The sequence below is a fragment of the Salvelinus alpinus genome, chromosome 35 (genome assembly GCF_045679555.1).
Source record: "Salvelinus alpinus chromosome 35, SLU_Salpinus.1, whole genome shotgun sequence".
NCBI lineage: Eukaryota > Metazoa > Chordata > Actinopteri > Salmoniformes > Salmonidae > Salvelinus > Salvelinus alpinus.
In genome coordinates, this window is record NC_092120.1 from 5,286,380 (window position 1) to 5,307,586 (window position 21,207).

The 21,207-nt window shown below is 44.7% G+C and overlaps 1 protein-coding gene across 3 annotated transcripts; it reads right to left on the reverse strand.

Annotated features, from left to right (window-relative positions):
* Positions 1 to 421: 421 nt before the first annotated feature.
* On the reverse strand, positions 422 to 20,167 carry LOC139564225 (centrosomal protein of 162 kDa-like). Of its 3 annotated transcripts, none has more exons than XM_071383563.1 (28): positions 19,256 to 20,167; positions 18,882 to 19,041; positions 17,167 to 17,469; positions 15,729 to 15,890; positions 15,332 to 15,527; positions 14,935 to 15,011; positions 14,537 to 14,589; positions 14,113 to 14,143; positions 12,515 to 12,637; positions 12,149 to 12,367; positions 11,835 to 11,919; positions 11,508 to 11,724; positions 10,901 to 11,147; positions 10,219 to 10,406; positions 9,660 to 9,839; positions 9,062 to 9,211; positions 8,338 to 8,450; positions 8,158 to 8,257; positions 7,907 to 8,033; positions 7,539 to 7,702; positions 7,252 to 7,350; positions 6,895 to 7,134; positions 6,085 to 6,291; positions 5,438 to 5,934; positions 1,537 to 1,678; positions 1,332 to 1,430; positions 1,092 to 1,226; positions 422 to 960 (listed from the first exon to the last, which is right to left on the reverse strand). In XM_071383563.1, exons 1-28 carry the CDS (start codon positions 19,313 to 19,315, stop codon positions 748 to 750), a joined length of 4,587 nt encoding a protein of 1,528 aa, XP_071239664.1. In that variant the 5' UTR covers positions 19,316 to 20,167; the 3' UTR covers positions 422 to 747. The 3 variants fall into 3 exon arrangements, with proteins under 3 accessions (XP_071239664.1, XP_071239663.1, XP_071239665.1); XM_071383562.1 differs by having other exon boundaries at positions 1,047 to 1,226; XM_071383564.1 differs by lacking the exon at positions 17,167 to 17,469 and having other exon boundaries at positions 1,047 to 1,226; positions 19,256 to 20,166.
* Positions 20,168 to 21,207: the final 1,040 nt, after the last annotated feature.

Below are 21,207 nucleotides of genomic sequence, written 5' to 3' on the forward strand. Positions count from 1 at the left end.
CTGAAGATAAAAACAGGTGGTGAATTGTTTCACTATTGTTTGTTTTTACAGGATTTGAAGACATCCTCCAGCGATTTGTTTTTAACTTTTGAAAAGCGTTCAGTAAAGTACACTCTAAAATACATTGAGCAAAATAGTGTTTAGCCAATGGCAAACTTCAGGGAGTTTTAACAAAATGCTTCGATGCCATGAATAACTACAGCCACTTTTTTCTTGTCAGATGTTATGGTAATACATGTTAAGGAGCTTTGATGATATGCTAATGTTTAGCAACAAACCACAACTGGAGTCACCAATAACAATCATCTTGGGGATAACAATAGACCAATTTCAAAGTGTGAATTTGAATAATTTGTTAGTCACCTTTGAGATGTTTCATCTTTGTGCCTTACTTGTTACAAATTCAAACACACACATAGGAAAAAATTATACAAAAGGTCCTTTATTTTTCTAACACGCATTGAATAACTTAAAATAAATTCCAAATGATCAAGTATAAAAATACAAATCTACAAAAAGAAATAACCTGATTGTTCAGCACAATGATGGGTTCTCCTAAAGGGTGTGAGAGTTGGCTCTCAATTCCTTACAAATCCGCCCTCTCCTCCCCTTTATCTACACTGAACAAAAAAATACTTAAATAGTGGAAGCTCATCATTAGGCTGGCTTTCGCCTGGTCAATTCTTTCAGATCAGACAAGGTGAGGACAGATTTGTAAGTAATTAGAAAGAGCCTATGTCCTATGGTTCAGGTCCTCCAGCTGAAGGGTACAGCAGAAGCCCGGTCCGGAGCAGGGATGACCACTCCCTGTCTCTGAAGTTCTCTCAAGATGTCCAGGATAGAGTCCAGTTCCAGACGGAAGACCTCCAGCTCCCGGGTCTTCCCCTGAGCCAGCCTCCTCCAACGCTCCACATCAGACTGCTGCTCAGCCTCCACCACCAGCCGAGTCTGACCTATCACCTGCAGGATGGCACCGAGGGCATGTGTGTTAATGTTCAGTGTTTGGTCAGTGTGTTATTCAGTGTTCTTTCTGTGAGTGGATTTACCTGCAGCGGCTCTTTCTTCCTCTGTTTGTGTGTGTGTGTGTTCACCTGCTGGAGCTCTTTCTCCCTCTGAGTGTGTCGTAGCTCCATGCTGTGGATCTTTCTCTCCAGGCTAGTGAAGTGTCGGAGCTCTGGGCTGTGGCACTCCTTGGCCTGCTTCAGCTCCTCCAACAGCCTTGTCAGCTAAAGAGATGAAACAAGCATTAATGTTGTGCTTTCCCCAGGAAATAGTCACCTTGTGTTGTTTCCTTGCTGTGACAACACTAGTGTGTTGATGAAGTTGAGTACCTGGTTCTGTAGGGTGTCCTCCCTCAGCTTGGACACAGCCAGAGCATCCTTGGTCCCCTGCAGTTCCTTCACCTGGTCACGCAAATGCTGCACCATGATCTGAAGGTTCATAAAAACAACCCCATTTATCCAGTTGATACGTTATACCTGGAACACCACCAATAACTTTCAGTTCACATGTGATTGGTCCATTGTGAGCCTTTACCTCCTGCGCGGTCACCTGATTGGTCAGTTCGGCCACTTTAGAGGAGGAGTGGGCGAGGGCGTGGCCGGTAAGCAGGCGCTCCAGCTCCCTCTGATGGTCAGCCCTGAGAGAGGACACCTGCTCTGCTGAATGCTGCTGTACCCTGCAGGACAGGTAGATACACCACCATGAATCATCTAGCATCCTCAACCCAGCGCCTCAGAGGGGTGACTACGATGTTAGCTAGATTTACTCAGGGTTTTCTAAAACTAGCCAGCTTCAGCTAGCTTCACATTCCAGCTCAGGCTTCATCCGTATGACGGATATTGCTTGTCCGCCTGCCACCAACTCTAGCAGGCTTGTAACTGTGTGCATATCGCACGTGGCTAGCCAAACGCTGAACTCTTCATTGTGACAATGCTGAAACATCAATCCATGGGCGAGTCAGTGCCACATTTGATTTATGCAGAGATCAAAATGAAACAAAATTCATCAGGATATGGTGTAAAACAGGCTTTTGGAATGGTGCTACTAATTACCATAAACATGCGGTCAGACAAAACAACCACAAACTGGTACCCAAAACAACCACAAACTGGTACCCAAAACAACCACAAACTGGTACCCAAAACAACCACAAACTGGTACCCAAAACAACCACAAACTGGTACCCAAAACAACCACAAACTGGTACCCAAAACAACCACAAACTGGTACCCAAAACAACCACAAACTGGTACCCAAAACAACCACAAACTGGTACCCAAAACAACCACAAACTGGTACCCAAAACAACCACAAACTGGTACCCAAAACAACCACAAACTGGTACCCAAAACAACCACAAACTGGTACCCAAAACAACCACAAACTGGTACCCAAAACAACCACAAACTGGTACCCAAAACAACCACAAACTGGTACCCAAAACAACCACAAACTGGTACCCAAAACAACCACAAACTGGTACCCAAAACAACCACAAACTGGTACCCAAAACAACCACAAACTGGTACCCAAAACAACCACAAACTGGTACCCAAAACAACCACAAACTGGTACCCAAAACAACCACAAACTGGTACCCAAAACAACCACAAACTGGTACCCAAAACAACCACAAACTGGTACCCAAAACAACCACAAACTGGTACCCAAAACAACCACAAACTGGTACCCAAAACAACCACAAACTGGTACCCAAAACAACCACAAACTGGTACCCAAAACAACCACAAACTGGTACCCAAAACAACCCAAAAGTACACAAAAACAGGCAGCCAAAACAACACAAAACCACCCAAATGATCAGTTTAGGTTCACGTTTCGATGTCAATAATGGCTTTGTCGACTGTGTATTTTAGTGACGCTGATTATAATTCATATGGTAATGTCATGAAACAGCCAGGCCAAGCTGCTACTAAACCTCTGCTGCCCTTCCTTATTTAACACAATACAGCATGAGACAACTGGTATTCACTACGACCTACAAACAGTAACACGCACACACTTTCCTGTTGAACTCATCTTTTTTCTCAAATCCATAGGACATCAAACAAGATGGATATAAGATGGATATAGATTGAGACATGACATGTATTTTCATGTTTTAGTATAGGCTTTCCATATTACATTTGAAAATCCTGTTCTCAGATTTCTCACAAAAACAAGCATCTCTCTAAGATGTCAACAGAGCGGATACCAAGCGTTTTATTTTCAAAGCCTTTTACATTTAATCCAGCTTGTGTAATGCTAATTTAGCGACCCGCGGAAACAATTATCCTCTTTCAATGAGATGACCTGTGATTAGTATGTAGATCAGTGTGCCCTGTCTGACGCATTCAGATGTTGTTACAAGGTGCTGCCAACACCAGATGGCCAGGGACACCGTCTGTGTTGCATTCAAATGCATTCTGTCATTACTAAATGTGTAATGTGAAGCATTTTAAACAAAAAACATTGCTTAAATATTTTACTAAATCAGTCGTCTTCCACAAAGGAAGGGGATGACGTAATCTTTGCGAGAGGTTGGGAATCTGAATGAATTGATCCTCAACTCGTGGCTCAGACACTTCATTCAGGATAAATGGAGTCAGCCATGAGTTAGCCTGCCTTGGAGCAGGTTCGTTAGAAATGGACCTGGCTAAAAGGGGAGCCCGCTTTCATAGTACAGGTTATCCTGAGTTGAACTCAGAGTTCACCAAAGTCACCTCACTAACTCCTCAAACCAGGTATGTAGTATAGGGCGCTGGACCCTGCAGGATAGGTAGAAACATGATACACCATCATATATCATCTAACCCTAATCCTCTGGTGGTCAGCACACCCGTGGCCTTATTTACAACAATACGTACGTACAAAACCCCCACAAAACATGCATTCAGACAAAAGCTGGCATTTACAAAATTAAAAAGTTGAGGTGAGAATGTGCTTACCTCCTCGTAAACTGTAGACCATGCGTACACACAATTTATAGTGGTTGAAGTAATGCATTGCAAGGAGGCAAGTAGTATTTTATGCAAATAAGGGATGACACTCATTCATAAAAAAAAGAAAAAAATAGGAAAGTATAATAAGATGCAAAAACATTTGCCATTTCTATTAGAAACCGCTTTGGGCTAATTCCAACAGTTCCAAATGAACTGGGACAATAAGGGTGTTGTCACCATAATAGGTGAATGATTGGCGTTTTCCAGGCGGAGTTATAATGCTTGTTCACGACGCGTTCAGTTTTAGGATTTATATTGGAAGCAATATTTGTATACGTACGCATTCTTTTCAGAAATGGCTTACGCAAATATTTAGTGCAAAATGAATGCAACGTTTATAAATGAGGATCCTGGACCCCGGAGGTAGTGAACACCACCATACACTGTAGCATATTACATACCAGTGGAGGCTGGTGTGACTTTAAAATCGGAGGACTATTTCAATGTAATGGATGGATGAATGGCACGGCATCAAAAGCATGTATCAAATGTGTAGGGTGTAGGGATTTTGGGTCTATTTGGGATTGAGAATCATGTTGACATCTCTCTGAGTGCATTGCAATTATATATTTAGGCTTCAGCTATAGAGAGCCACAGAGAGCCATTTTTGGGAGTTTATTTTTGGTGGTCTCGGAAAAGTGCATTAGTGTGGGCTGCAGTTTTCAGCAGGGCTGCCAGAGAAAAACAGCTCATTAGGTGCAGGGCTTGACATTCACTTTGTCCAAAAGCTTAGGCCACTTGTCCCCCCAATTCTTCTCTGTAACACCATTTTACTTCACAAAACAAAATGCATTACTATCTTCTTTACCATAGAGTATCAGACAGAAATGTAAGCTACACTCTGCCTATTGGCTTCCTTGCATGTTAAAGCCTGTCTCAAAATACAACACTGCCCCTTTAAGACTCCCCTGGAGGAAGATTGGCCACTCTTGGTAGTTTATAAAATATTGCAACATTACAATTACAACCAAATTCTTTCTATGCCTTTATAAAATAATTCCCTCCAGGGCTTGAAATTAAGGGCGTCCCATCCTCCCTAAAAAATGTCTTCAAAACAGACTCTGGGACGATAGATCCCAAATAAATACAACCGCTGCACATGCAATTTAAAAAGCAATGAGGCTGATGAAACAGATCAGACCATTTAGCTTAAAATGTTGATAACGTTTTATTTCTTCATATTATAAGCTCAACGATGAGCACATGGCTGTAAACTGCGCAGGAATATTCCAGTATGTCTGTATGGAGGAAACTGTGTTCGTACACAATTGTGAAAAGCCTTATAGAAGCTCCAGCAATGAACAACATTCTACCAATGAGTCAGGCACCTGTACAACCACTGAACTACTGGAGTCCTTTGTACTGAAAGGTCTTATTGTGGGTCTAAATAAAGGATTCAAAATGAGTGTGTGTGTGTGTGTGTGTCTACATACCTGCGCAGCTCGGCCTGGGCCTGTGCGGCTGCAGCCTGCAGTACCACCCTCTCCTTGTCACTCTGCAGCTCCAGCTGCTCCAGACGCAGCCTTAACCCCTCGCTCTCCTGCAGCACCTCTGAGATGTGGCTCCCAGAGAACGCTGTGGGCTGGTAATCCTTCTCATCTTGAGTGGGAGGGAAGGTTGCGGTCTCTCCTACCGTGCCTCCCCTCTCCCCTGGGGTAGCCACCACCACCATGGGTCCTTTGGATCCGGCCGCCTGCCGTCTGGCCTCCCCAGGCCCAACACGGCCATCCGATCTGGGGCCAGGACCACACAGCATGGTCTTCCTCTCCCTCTGGAGTCTCTCCACGGTGCGGCTCAGCTCCTGGACGCTGCGGGTCTTGGCTGACAGCTCCTGGTTGAGTCTCTCTATCCGGACCCCCAGGGCCGTCTCTGCTTGGCGCTGGTGTCGGGACGGGCTGCGTTGGGGGGCTCTCTCTGGCTCGGTGGTAGACTGATTCATTGATTTAAATAAAATACACATGCTCCAGATAACATTACATACATTTAAAACAATTATCCAGGATGAATTATTAAGACTAATTTCCTCTTAGGTGGGCTAAGTAGACAAGAAGGCAGGTAGACAAGAGAGAGGTAGGCCTACCTGTGCCTGTTGTGTGAGCTGCTCCTGTAGGGAGTGGACCTCAGCCTGTAGGGTTCTCTCTCTACTCTGATGGTTCTCCTTCAGGAGCTCCAGTTCCTGCTGCAGGGAGCGGACCTGGGCCTGCCAGACCCCAGGAGACCCGGTCTGGACCTGGTGTTTCTGGGTTAACCGCTGCTCCAGATCACTGATCTGCTGCTCATACTGGAGCTACAGACACACACACTGTAAATTAGTCTACTTTTATATTTAGGGGATTTATTTCCATAGATACAATTTATTGATCTCACAACACATTTCCTGAGAAAAAGCTTTTTCCCCCTGGTGCAGTGTTGGTCTAATGAAACCTTACATTAAGACTAATGACATCACACATTTGGAAAGGATAACAAATATTATACAGAGGATGAATCACTGACATCCTCAACGTCTCCACCGCGAGTGTCGGACAGAACTGTCAATTCAAGTGTTGTGTTGTACAAGGCTGTTGGAACTTGCCCTCTGACCCCTCTCCAAATAGACATGAAGAGAACTGGGGGAACAGCGAGGACTCATCACCCTGTTCTTATCTTTCCTTTGTGTGAGAGAGGACATTCAGAGTGTTTTGTGTTGAGGATGAACATCTTCAGGTAGTTCTAAGTGGCAGTTTGAAGCGGTTGTGTTTACAGCAAGGCCATGTACGTCGGAGTAAGTCGGAGTAAGTACGTGTAGAGTGCTAATTGGTACAGGACTGTGAGGCCTAGTGACAGGGAATGGTAACACAGGGTTGTATGAGTGCATAACAGTGCCACTCAGCTGAGAGTATGAACAGACCTTAATCCGCTGGTACTGCTGTTCCATGGCTCGGAGGCTGCGTTTGGCCTCGTCGTCACGGCTCTCTAGTTCCGCCTCCAGCCTCTGGATGCGCCGCTCCAATAGGGCCCTGGTCTGATTGGGCGGGGAGCTCTTGGCCCCTCCATCCTCATCCAGCGCAGGTGCGTTGGCTGCAGCGTAGATGAGCGCTGGGAGGGAGTTAGGGTTCCTCTGTCTGAGAATCTTCTCCATCTCCTTCACCTGGGAGAGAAAGGGAACAGAAATATGGCATGAGTCATGAGAGAAAGGAGAGGTATGCCGCTATTCAGGGATACGTGCATGCACACATGCACAGGAAATATTTCTCAACTGACTCACCTGTCTTTCTAGGTCCTGTATCCTCTTAGCGTCTCCAGCTCTCTCTTTAGTCTTACTCTGATTGGCTCTCTTCCCCACCTCCATCTTCAGCTTTTCCACCTGATTGGAGGAGCAAACGTTTCATTCAAAATATTGACGTACAGGAAATGACAGAAATACAATACACACTCTCATATAAGGTCGAGTTGGTCCTACCTGCTCTGTGCTTTAGGTCCTACCTGCTCGGTGCTTTGGGTCCTACCTGCTCGGTGCTTTGGGTCCTACCTGCTCGGTGCTTTGGGTCCTACCTGCTCTGTGAGTTTGTGTGTGTCTGCGGTGGCAGTCCTCAGTCTGGCAGAGTCTCTGTCCAGCAGCTCCTGGTTCTCAGCATACCACTGGAGCCTCTTCTTCAGAACACACACCTCCTCCTTATGCCTGTCCTCTGCCACCTGCAGCTCAAAGCTCTTATCCCCTGGCAGAGACAAGGATAATACAGACCACAGCATGTCACAGAGCTCCACTTGACTGTCAACCACAACAATGGGATGTTTTAATGGAGGTTTAAACCACACGTCTGGAAAAGTCACTGGATCTGAAACAGGGAACATTGTCCTTTGGGAGTAGAAACAAGAGGTTTGATTCCACAGTCAAGCCTCCATGTCTCTCACGCACTAACCTGAGGTGTAGACGACCTGCGCTTTGGCCAGGTCTCTCTCTTTCCTCATCATTTGAAGGTCCACCTCCAGGGCCTGTTTCTCCTGCTTCAGCTTGTGGGTCTCCTCCACCAGTCTCTCTTCAGTCCTCTGCACACACACACACAGTCAAAGGTGAGACTGGTCTTTCCCTTTTAAGATGAGTTGATTGTTTCATCTCCAAAGCAACATCTAGGCCTTCCTTTTAGAGGTGGTTGTGTGACTGAACACTCACCTGTGCTGCCTGCATCTGGCCCAGCAGCTGTGTGATGCGCTGAATATGGGCCACACAGCCTACATTACCCACAGTCCTCGGCGAGTTGCTCATCTGCTCCCTGGGCATAAATAAGAGTCAGTGTTAACATTCAATGACGTGGATAGGTACGCGTCTGTGCATATGTATGAGTCAACTCACTTGGTAAGGGCCAGTTCGTTTAGCAGCCTCTGGTTCTCTATGAACATGGCCTCTTCATTGAGTTTACTCTGAGCCTGAAGAGCCTTCATCTGCAGGTACAACTTCTCATTCTCCTGTTACCCACACACACCGCAAGGAGAGAGAGAGAATCACATTGTCTCAACTATAGGCCATCTGGGTAAATTAGTTTAATCAGAAATACCTGTTCTACGCATTTAACCTACATCAAATCAAACTAGAAAGGAATAGGATTAGAAGCTGTGAGATGAGGGAATGCATTCAGCATGCCTAATTAAGAACGGCTACAGTTCCACCTTGGTGGTGTGTGTACTGTAGCCACTGATTCTAGGAGCTCGGCTGTAGGCTCTGTAATTATGAGAGGTTATCAGACAGTGTTATTGTCACATCTCTAAGCTGGTCACAATCTGGAGGAAAAAAGGCTAACTGTGCTGCCTGCTACAAACCCACACCCCCTCCTGGAATTAAGTCAGTGAACAGAGGAATTCCATTACCCTGAACAGTGGCCTGTATATATAACCTCTGCAGTCACAGAGACTCCGGGTAATTGGGATGGATTCAAAGCCAATGAGTCACCGCCAGCCTGGCGCTGAACAAATGCAGTACATTTAAGTCTTGTTTCCTTAAAACAGACTGGAAGAGAAAAGACCAAGAGAGACGGCCAAACAATCACAGAGTAGACAGAGACAAACAGACGTGTACAGACCTGCTGGTATCCCTGGATGATGGTCTCCTGTTCCTTCACCTCTTTCTCTATCAGTCTGAGTTTGTCCTCAGTGAGGGGGTCCAAGGGCCCGTCCAGACCGAGACCCAACCGGCCCTTCTGCCTGCTGTTGGCCTCCTCCGTACTGTGCAGCTGAAACACAGGGGACAAGACTCAGTACACATAACAAATAACACGAGTGATGTATGCATCTACTACAGTTTTGAGTTCACAAAATACAGTTTGAGCTAATTTAACTGGCCTTCAGTGGATGGCAGAGATATCTTAGATAACTATTGTTTAATGGAATATTTTATTTTGCTCCTGTGTCAGCTGGGTCCTTCACAACTGCTTTATTCAATAGCTTGAATAACAGTATTACAAAAGTCAGACACACAAAGCAGCTAAATAAAATGAGCAGTGCCATAGCAACAGGAGTGCTGACGTAGGGGTTTTAAACTGTTCCGACAGTCATGGAGAACATGTTCTTTTCTGTTACAATAGAAGGATGTAGGAAGTCACAGGTGGCCAAACAGATGGAACTATACTCTTTAGAGACATGACTGTCCATGTGAATGTAAGTGTGTGTGTCTCCCTCTACCTTGCTCTGCAGGAGGTAGTTCTCCTGTCTCAGTGAGCTGAGCTCTGTGTCATGCTGCAGCAGTAGCTCTTCCTCTCTGGTGTGGAGCTCTCTCTCCCTCTGGGCTAGCTGCAGTCTCAGCCTGGACACTAGGGGGCTCTCCTCCACCTCCCCAGACCGGCCCTCCTCCCTGGGCTCACTCTGACAGAGGGGTAACACATGGTTAGAGTCTTTATAATGGATAGTTGCTAGCACTTGAATGTGCATTGAAGGCCATAATATTGCACAAACAAAGATGTTGCGAAATTCGGCACCAAGAAGGCAACAATAATGGACTGCTATATTCATCCAGGTATGAATACACACTACATAAGATCCAAACTGAAATCAGTCAGACTTATGATAGAGCAAGGAGCAATCAGCTGGGTTAGATAACGCAACAAAGTAGAAGTCACACCCCTATCATATGACCAGGTGAACGGAGAAAAATATCATACTTACCTGAAAAGAAATTGCAGCACACTGATGAACGAACTTGATGCACCACAGACTGAAAAACTACTCCAGTATGTTGACTTACTTTCTTCTCTGATGGACACTCAGTCTCCTGAGTCTGGCTGGCTTCCTGTTGACCTTTGGTTTCCCAGGAGACCGTGTGACTGGTATCCTGGCGACCTCTCGTCTCCATCCGATGTTGCTGCTGGAGGAAGGCAGCGAAGGACTGAACCCCTGCCACCAGCTCACTGCTCACCCTCAGACCACCACAGTCTGGATCAGGAGTACAACCACACAGCAACATTAGTCTGGATCAGGAGTACAACCACACAGCAACATTAGTCTGGATCAGGAGTACAACCACACAGCAACATTAGTCTGGATCAGGAGTACAACCACACAGCAACATTAGTCTGGATCAGGAGTACAACCACACAGCAACATTAGTCTGGATCAGGAGTACAACCACACAGCAACATTAGTCTGGATCAGGAGTACAACCACACAGCAACATTAGTCTGGATCAGGAGTACAACCACACAGCAACATTAGTCTGGATCAGGAGAACAACCACACAGCAACATTAGTCTGGATCAGGAGTACAACCACACAGCAACATGTGGAAAATGTTAGTGTTATGTATTATACTGTAGTACTGTTATGTGCTATACTACTTAGATATAGTTCTAACATATCTTTTTTAAGCACACTTACACTACACCTACTAGCTTTGGTTGTCAATGTGTGAGGAGTTATTTTTCTCCTACCTTTATCTTTCTCTGAGAGGAGGGGGCTGAGGCTCTGGTATGTTGGCTGGCTGAGAGGCTTCCTCTGGGTTAGAGGAGAGGGGGGCTTGGCTGCAGCCCCAGGTCTGGTAGGACCAGATTTCCTAGCTCCAGAGGTCCTGGTGGCCACGGCTGATGGTTTACTCTCCACTCTACCTCTGCCAGGGGCAACATAAGGCTTCCTCAACGAGGATGTGAAGGGACCAGCTACCGTAGAGCGTCCAGGAACCTATGCAAAATATAATATTGTCAATATACAAATCATTGCCATGTCACCGTCTACATTGTAAATGATAATCACCTTTGATGCAAATCAAATGTTATTGGTCACATACACATATTTAGCAGATGTTATTGTGGGTGTAGCGAAATTCTTGTGTTCCTAACAGTGTAGTATTCACTAACAATTCACAAATCTAAAAGTAAAAGAATGGAATTAAGAAATATATACAATATTAGGATGAGCAATGTCGGAGCAATGGCTACGTAATGTGGAAACAGTTCAGGTAGGTGTGAAAGCCTGAATCAGTGTGGTTATGTATGGTAGGGTTTAGTGCTTATTAACAAGGGCTCCGTTCCCGTCCCTTACCTGCTGGCTTCTCTTGTTGCTGGGTTTAGTGGTCAGGTCAGGGGAGGAGCTGTCCTGATCCTGCTTCATCAGCCTCTGTACCTCCTCTCTGATGCTTCTGGGACGGGGGCCTGGGGAGGCCGGAGGAGTGTCTGGCTCTGCTGAGCGTCTTGGGCTTGACTCACGGGATCTATGGCATAAGGACTGGCCAGTCTTCTCTGGGCTGAACTGGGTCCCACTGTGAACACACAGCTCATGTTAACGTCTATCCACTCCATTCTGTACCTTCCAGAGAGTGTCAGTTGTCCTTCCCTACTACAGCCCTGTGACAGACAGCTGTAGACTCACCTAGCAGGTTGCAGAGTGAAGCCTCTTGTGTCGTCTATGCTGTCTGGTCGGATGGGACGCATCAGCTCCTCTGCAGTGGGCAGCTCTGAGAAAACACATCGAAGTTAATCAATCAATCAAGAATCAATCAGAAACTCAAGTCTATTTGTAACACCTCAACACAAACTTCAAATGTACCATCTTGTCAGATATGAATAAGGATGGACATGTGTGGATCTCAAGTTAGTTACGATTGAAAACCATATTCTATTTACTTGACAGGTTCACCACAGACAGTGTTTGAGACTGACCAACCTGACTCTGTGGTGACCAACCTGACTCTGTGGTGGAGACTGGTGCTAGTAGTGTTCCTCTGGAGAGCTCAGGTACAGAGGGAGAGACAGGAACAGGACTGCTCTTCCTCCTCCTCTCCCTCCTGACTGGTGATGAAGGGTGGTGATGATGGTCTGAGTCCTCCAGAGAGCCACTGATCTGTCTGTAGGCCTCCTGTAGAGCCTCCATCTCACTGGCCCCACTCTGGCCATACGACTGGGCTACACAGACCACACAGGAACACCACCAGGTTCACCATCATCCGCCACCACCAAACTGACACAGATGAAGCCTAATCCACATAAGTGTCTAGGGGTACATAGCTACATCCAGTAGGACCTGACATAGTCTGTCTAGTCTGGTCTCACCTGGTAGTGCCGTCTCTATGGTCTCCTCTGCTCCCTGGTTCCTCCCTGGTTCCTCGTTGGTGTCACTGTCCGCTCCAGGGGGCAGGAGTTCACCGGTCGAGTCCAGAGAATCATGGAGGGATACTTACACCAGGAAATGATGTGATCAGGACAAATAGAATATTGATTTTAGGAGTAGGTCAGTTTCAATACTGTATGAATAGAGGATGGTGTCATAAAAGCAGGAAATTATTCATCAGGAATAAATCACATGCCTGCGAAACAGGGGTACTGTTAGAAGAACCAGAGACACTGTATATACATACTGTGTACACAACACACACTAGTGTTGTCACGATACAAGGTTTAGTATCACAATGCTCGATACCATCACAATAGTCGATACCACAGCAAAAAAAGAAGGTGTATTAGCCAGTCACAAAAAAACTCAACTGGGTAAGCAATAAGATGAAGCAATAAGAGTGTGTGCATGTATTGAGTTATTGAACTTGTTTTGGCTGATTTCATGGGGCTACAGATGAAAAACAATCAGTTTCACTTCCATTTGGGATTTATTTTATTGTACTGATCAACAACATTTGCATTTCTTTTAGAAAAGTGTGGGCTGTCTCTTTTAAGACCCATGACGTCATTCACACACACACAGTCAGTTCGAGGCTCTATGGAACAGCATTTGGGTCTTTGCGTGTCAATTTGACGTGTATCTTTTTTGACACGCAAAGACCCAGAAGGCTTTCCATAAGGCTTGAGCAAAAATGACCTTGACTGGGAGAGACGTGAGGTGGGGAAGACGACGTGAATGAATAAAGTTTTTGGGGAGAATCAGCTTTGAAGCCAGCAATATTTTCATATCACAAACAAGGTACAAGGGTAGTGAATTGTTGTTAGCGTCAGCTGTAAGCTAGCAAGGCAAGTTAGCCTACAAAGCTGAAAGCTACCAGTATCTTCTTGCATTGCAAAGTGTTCTAGCCTGTAAAGGACATTGTTTTGTGAACAGTAATTAACAGTTTCAACATTGAAATTATTTGAGTGTTAACTCCTTGTTGCATTACTTAAGTGTTAACTTCTGTGCAGCATATGTGCAGTGATTCCTCAGAGTAAGAGGAGCAGGAACAGTGCTCTCGCTCTACAAGGGAACATCGGCTGTGCTGATAGAAACAGACGTTCCTCTTTCAATCAGTAGACGCCGTGAGACACATTTGACAGAAGTACCGAAAGTAACAAGAATTCTAGTATCGAAAAAGTACCGAAGTTTCGTATATCGTGCAGCACTAACACACACACACTAAAGACTTGCTTCCCAATCGCCCTTGCCCCAAAACACATGTAAATACTGGACTATATTGTGCCTTCCTGTATTATATTTATGCTAAAATGTTAATTCTATTCTACAGAGCCATTTACTTTAGGTTCGTATTTTTCTATTTTATTATTGTTGCTGCATTGTCGAGAAGATAACTGCAAGTAAACATTTTGTTGGATGTTGTAAACCATGTGTATGCAGTACATACGGCTAATAAAACATGAAACACATACTTGTGCTGTATTAAAAACCCACTCTGACCCAGAAAATAAAAATGGATGTTGGTTTATAATACCTTTGGTGAGCATGGTAGGTATTTTAGGCTCCTGAAAGAAAAAGGGAGAGAGAACAAACGAGATGAGCAAAACAGAAGAGCCATGCAGTCAGTCGTCCACCACATATTCAGCCAATCACAGACAAGACCTGGCACACCCGCCATTAAAGACCCCTTCTTCTCACTCTACCTCTTGAGAGAGAGCTGGGATAACTGCTGAATGCCTTATTGCCTTTATAAACTGTGGCTTTTTTAACCCAGAGTGATTAGCACGTGAGCAGCACGAACAACTCCTGCTTACAACTCATCATGGGGCAATTCTACATGACGCAATTTACAACCAACTTTCGGTTTAAACCTCTGGTTCAAATCACTCCCTTACAAAGCGTTATTAGAACTAAATGACTACATTTTCAAATCAGACTCGCATAAAATGTAGTCTCACCTCCTCAATGACCTCATCTTCAAAGTCCTCATCCTCGCTGTAGTGGGGGGAGGCTGCAGCAGGCACAGACAGAATGACAGATTCACTGATGAGCTACAATCATGCAGATGAGGTATGTGCAAGTACTTGTCTGACAGAGTGCCACTGTAAATGACAACAGACCTGGGTTCAAATAGGATTTGTTTCCTTTCAAATACCTTAACGGCAATTGATTGAGCTTGCCTGTTGCAACTGAACCAACGGAATCGTCCCAAAAGCGCAAACCCCCCTCAACTTCAAAGTATTTGAAAGAAAACAAAACCTATTGAACCAAGCAGGGTCTGGAGTAGTGTGAGCATAGAGATCCTATTAAATGATTATTATAATTCCTAATTCTATGAGTGCATCATCTGTCCTACCTGGGGAGAGTCGGTCAGACTCCATAGCTCTCTCCTCCTCTCTCTGATCGACCCCCGCCACAGCTGCCTCTGCCTTCCTGGAGAAACAGCAGAACAAGTGTCATTCACAGATCACACGCTGGGAGTGACAGTAATGACCTTACCCAGCCACTGTCTGCAACACTGAGGGTCTCCTTGGGACAACCCCAGCAGTGGCTTCAAAAGGCAGCTACAGCTAGACCTGGGGCGACTCGGAGTGTCATGCTCCGGAGTGAAGATGCCCCTAGTTACAGATCTAGGATCAGCTTGTCTTCACAAAGTCCTAACCTTAACCACTCGAAAGTGGAAACGCAAAACCGACCTGAGACCATTGTGTAGAGACAACACCCCCCTTAGCTCCGTGGCGTGTGGTAGATACCTGAGGGTGGTAGCGGTGGTGGAGGCGCTGGTGGAATCCAGATCTTTGTTGAGTCTGGAGTAGTCTACTGTGGAGGACACACCTCCCTCCAGGTGGGCAAAGAAGCGGGCCTTCTCCTCTTCCTCCTCCAGGCTGTCCATGCCCAGACCAAGACCCACTGCAGCGTTCTGACCTGGTCCGGACGCCATCACAGAGTCTGGGTAGACAAAATCACGGGCAGACACAGACAGACATGTTTCAACCATTGCTACTTTCAAAGAGTTTAAAGTAAAATAGTTTAAAGCTGGCACGTACAGCTGCTTTCATGTCACTACCCTGATGTCAGGTTAGCAATGGATTGAGCTAGATCTGGTGACATCATAGAGAGTATCTATCCATCCCTCCTGAGCAGACTCACCCTCAGGCTCCAGACTGTCTCTGCTGAAGATGACAGGCTCTGCCCCCTCCTCCTCCTCCGAACCCCTCTCTACTCCCTGATGCTGCAGCTCCTCTTCCTCCTCCTGGATGGGCTGGGATCTTCTCAGAGACTTACAGAACATCTTCTCAGATCTCAGCAATCCTGGAAAACAACAAAAGTAATGGACCGTTCAATTCAGGTAATTACAGGAAACAGAAATTGCTCTTGCTTTAGGCTACTTCCTGAATTGAAAGAGGACCTGTGGTTGTTGTATAGGCCTTATTGTGGTCAGACAGCTCAGCATAGGACTTGATGTAATATATCTTTTTTTAAAGAGCTAAAAAAAAGAATAGAAAAAAGGAGTCCGTCCATGAGGACACCAAGCTGTCAATATCCCAGACCGTGTTTGAAACCCCACTATGGTAATGTAGCTCATTAGCTCTGTGTTTTATCATTCACAGGATATTGACTTCCTGGGGTACACAGGCCTGCAGAGACCCTCAAAGGCCATGCGGTCCAATTAAGAGGGGAACAGCACACACAGAAAAGAGAAGACAGAGCAGTAGAGCTAACTTTGATCTCAGCTCCACAACCACTTGCTGTCAGTCTACTGGAGGGAGGGTACTGTAGAAAAGCTCCATATCCTCATAAATATTCAAATGATTTTGGAATACAAATAGCTGTCAAGATAAAAAAAAGCTTTTCCTCATTTAGTCTCACCATGGCAAAACATGCCTAACTTTTTCATTTCAGCACTGAATGATCATCGTGACATTTACAGAATGGAAAACAAGCACGGGTTATAGTAAAAAAACAAGAGCTAAACTCAGGCTCTCCAGAGTTAGACTAGTTAAAGCAGTTGGGAGTAATTTTACTAGTGAAAATATTTGCCCAAATGAAGCGCTGAAACTAACGGTAAAATAGTTTGCTCGAAGCACAGAATCACAGCTCGCCTCGACACACTGAATTGTCTGGCGAAGATAGAACATGACCGGATTTAGCACCAGTAACCATAACACCTGCCCTTCAGGTCCAGAAAGTTCTTTATTTTTTCCAAAGCTTTTAATTTGTTAATTTACACCGCTCTATTAGCAGAGGAAAATAAAATGAATAAATATGAAAATAAGTGACAAGGAAACAAAGAGAGTAAACAGTATGTTTTAAATCCATGTTTCACAAAAATCATGGTTAATCATGGTTTCAGTCATAAAAACCTTGATTCCCACCTTTGTAATGTGGATACAGGTCTGGGAAGTGTGGCAACACGAGACTACAGTCATACTGATGTTGAATATCCACCTCTAGCCTCTACTTTCTAGTCTACCAGGGCAGCAGGTCTGGATCGGTCTCTAGCTACTATCATTATACCATACTAGTCTAACTACTAGTCTACCAGGGTTTTGGGGATTTGTATCTAGTCTAGCTACTATGACTTTACCATCTTCAAGAGCCTGTGAGTCACTATCACTGCTGTGACTGTCCACTGGTGTGTCACGGAGAGAGGTACTCTCCTCAGGACTCCTCTCTCCTGATGCATTACGGGAGCTCTCGTTCATGGGAGGGCTCCCCTGCCTGGCAGAGTGGGAGGAGTCGTGTTCTGGGCTGTTATTTTCCGGCCCCGCAGCAATGTGAGAAGAAGCATCCTGATTGGCTCCATGGACCTTGTCCAGCTGACTGAGCCTATCCAGAGCTTTGCTGCGAGGTTTGGGGGTGGGCCTTGTGGAGGCTTCCACTGTGACAGCTAACCAATGGAAGATAAGAGGGTAGATAAAGATGAGAAAGGAATCATGTTCTGTACACACAAATAAAAGGATCTCAGGGAAAGGGTGATAGGTGAGAATTATCTGTTAATTTGAATTTGAATGATTAGAATATTCCGCCCTGATACATATAATTGTATGGAAGTGATTAGAATGTATAAAATCATAATCAATAAATGTGTAGTCCTAGTCAGAATTAGGGTAAAGACAATATGTCTTTATGGTATTTTAAACACAGACTGTCTGAGCTTGGTGCCGACCTGACTAGAGATTTGGGAGAGAACAGGGAGTACGTGTCAAGGACAAGGTCACTAATCTCTGTCGGCTGGGTAGTGAGACAGTGTGTGCGTATGTTTGTGTGTATGGTTTTGGGAATGAGTGGGCGTGAGAAGTCAGTATAAAATGAATTGTTTTGTATTCTTGACTTTAGAACGTTCCCGTGAATAAACCTTTTTGACTATTTTAGCTGGGCCTCCGTCTGTTTCATTCGACCAGGATCTTACAAATTCTGGTTTGCAGACTTGAGTAATATAATTAAATTGGGTTATGTACCTTGAGAACAAAATTCTCCTATCAAAGGGACACCCTCAAAGAGTAGGTGGGCAAAAGGAGAGAACTACTACATGTGAGCTAGAAATATTTAAGGGTTAGCTTGGAGGAAGAGAAGATCTAAGGCAAAAAAACAAGACAAATATAGCAACGGAGAGGTTAGAGGGCAGGACTAAAGCTAATGAGAGAAAGTGAAGGTTGGTAGCATGTCAATGTACTAACACCAATGATTGGGAGACAATGTACCATTGGGTGGCCCTAAGAAACTAGGGGGTTACAGTAGTGATTCCTATACCCTGAGGGGGGCTTTTTATTGGGCTGCTCTCACTCTCATCCTCCTGAGTTTTCACCACAGCCTGCTGCTGGGGCTTTTTGGGTTTAGTGAACCTGCGTTTGGCAGCCTCTGCTTCAGACAGGTGGAAGGAAAGAGGAGATGGAAGAGAAAAGAGAGAAGAAGGTGGGGGCCAGACAGCTAGAGAACAAGACTGATATACAAATGCGTCATGAAGAGTCGACTGATGTAAACCAATCAAAGATGAACTCATGAAAGGAGTCAAACCATAATTATCAGGGGAGTAGCAGCAGGGAACAGGTTATGATGGACATGTTATGATGCTGCAATGAAATGCAACAGATGTTCCAGGAATTACAGAGCAGATGAGAAATCAGCACAGAGTCACAGTGTCCCTCTAAAGATATAACCTTTCAGCATGTCCTGAAACACGCAAGCACAAAGACACATACACAGAGAATGAACCAATGACAAGCACACACGCACACAGGGAGAGAGAGAATCCTAACTGAACTGAAGCACATCAACCTACACATCCCCGGCTTTGCTTACCTCTGCCAGGTGTCTCTTCACTGTCCTCCTCCTGCCACCACGGCACAGGGGCAGCTGATGTCTTCTTTGGTGGTGGTTTCTGAGAGGCTCTGCCCAGGCTGTCCAGAACACTGGAGCGCATAGCACTGCCACCCAAATCCACTGAGTCATCTGAGACAGACTGAATACAAGTCAATGGTTACTAGGTTAAAGTAGCCATCTAGCTAGTTGGTTGGGTGAATACATAGTAGTATGGACACAGATGAAAAGGCTAGTTATCAGTATCTTTGGTGTGGATATAAAGAAGGGCCGTCATTCGTGAGTAACTTTAGCTATGAACACCCAGAATTGCAGACATAGTGCTACTATCATGCCTGCAGTAACGTTAAACTCACCTCTTTCAAAAACTGCTCGAACTGTTCATCAAGCTCATCTTTCGTCAATTGATGTGCCATGATTCCAGTCAAAGATGATAGGTAACTAGCTAGCTACCTGTAAGTAGCTAGGGTAGCTACCTGTATCTTGCCGAAAAAAATGGGAGGATAACAATAGTGAGACGTTTGCGACCCAACAAGACTCAAACGCCCCTTTAACTTCCTATCTAGCTAGTTACCTAGGCAACCAACGTGGATGTAGTTTTTCACAAGATTGTCGAGCTTGCTTATTTAGCTAGTGTATTTCGCTAGGTAGCTAGCCTTGACAGTTGTAGCAGTTATAAAAAAGATTTGGTTGTAGCTAAGCTGATTAGCTAACTGGCTTTAGTTAGCGTTAGCCACCTAGCTAGCTAGCTGGCTTTAGTTAAGTAAGCGTTAGCCACCTAGCTATAGCTGGCAACAGTGTCTTCTAGCTAGCTATCTTATTTGCACTCCACCGAAATATTCAATCAGTGTGATGCATGTATAACTAGCTACACATGCATGGCTGGTGGTTTACAAACTGTTATATTTGCAAACGTTAGCTACAGTAGCAGCTAACAAGTGTTTTGTGTTCATAGCTCCATAAAGTTCCCGCGACAACAACCGGGTGAGACCTCAGAGTCCATTGGTTGGCTATTCAGAGACGCAATAACGGAATGACAAATCACCATTATCGTTCTGCTCGCTCGTATATCTATTTCGCTTTCAATATCCATCCATTCATAATTAATTCACGCATCAGAAAAGTTATTATTATTTAGTGCGGCAATGGTGTGTCATATTTCCTGTCTCTGTCAATCTGAGTGTTTTCCTTCTGAAGGAAAGATGAGCAAAACATTCATACGCAGACATTGAAGTTTCAACCAATAGACCTTTTGATCAACGTAGCAACGCCCACTTCCGCTCAACTTCCTACCCGATACATAGCTTCCTGTCAGCCTGATTGTAGCCGTACAGTACTAGCCTCGTTTTTATCATTACCTCAGTATATTAATATAATCATATTTATATAGCGTTTATCATTCTTGTTGAAAAGTCTGTTTATCTGTTCAGTTAGTGATTTTTGTTATTCGATTGTGTTCTGTCTTTGTCTCTTTAGCTAGCTACCTAGCAAAAGTTAGTGCTAACGACGTTAACCTTATTAGTTGGTGCGGCATCTTTATTGAAAGTTAGGAAATTAAGATTTCATTGAACCTTCTAGTGGGCTTCGACGTCAGAAGAAGGGAGCAGTACCTTTGCTATTCCAGTGGAATATTACCATGTCAAGGAGATCCTCATGTCACTGATGGGAAGCATCAACTGCATCTGGGCTGTGGCTTGCCTTCTTACAAAGGGCCAAGGAGCAATGAGCTACTACTGCAATGCATCTGTTTTTTTCTTTCTGTGACCATCATTTACATTACATTTAAGTCATTTAGCAGACGCTCTTATTCAGAGCGACGTACAAATTGGACCATCCACATTGTCTAACACCTTGTAGTCCATTTATTGATAAAACACCTCTGCTTATCCTCCAAACAAAATGTTAAATACTTTTTATTTACAGTGAGAAGAGAACAGAAAAATGTATCTGAATATTTTAAATTATTAATTAATTAATTGCAAAGACAGATATTGGTTTGTTTCTCTTAAATTAATTGAAAGATAAAGGAGCCTGTCCCTTGTTATTTAGTCTATCCTGCCTAAGAACTTTATTTTGCATGTACACATAAGTAGTACCAGTCACCCTTCTCTAATTAGTGAGGGTCTCTATGTATTCTCTCACCTGAAGAGACTGTGAAGCTGGTCTTCACTGAGCACAAATGTGCAGCCTTGAAAGTTGCTCTCCATTCTGTAGCCATCCAGGGGCAGTGAAGGGAATGGTGGTGTCTCCTTATGGTGAACTATGGTCACGTAGTGATTGGAGACTGCTGGTAAGACAGGAGGCCTGT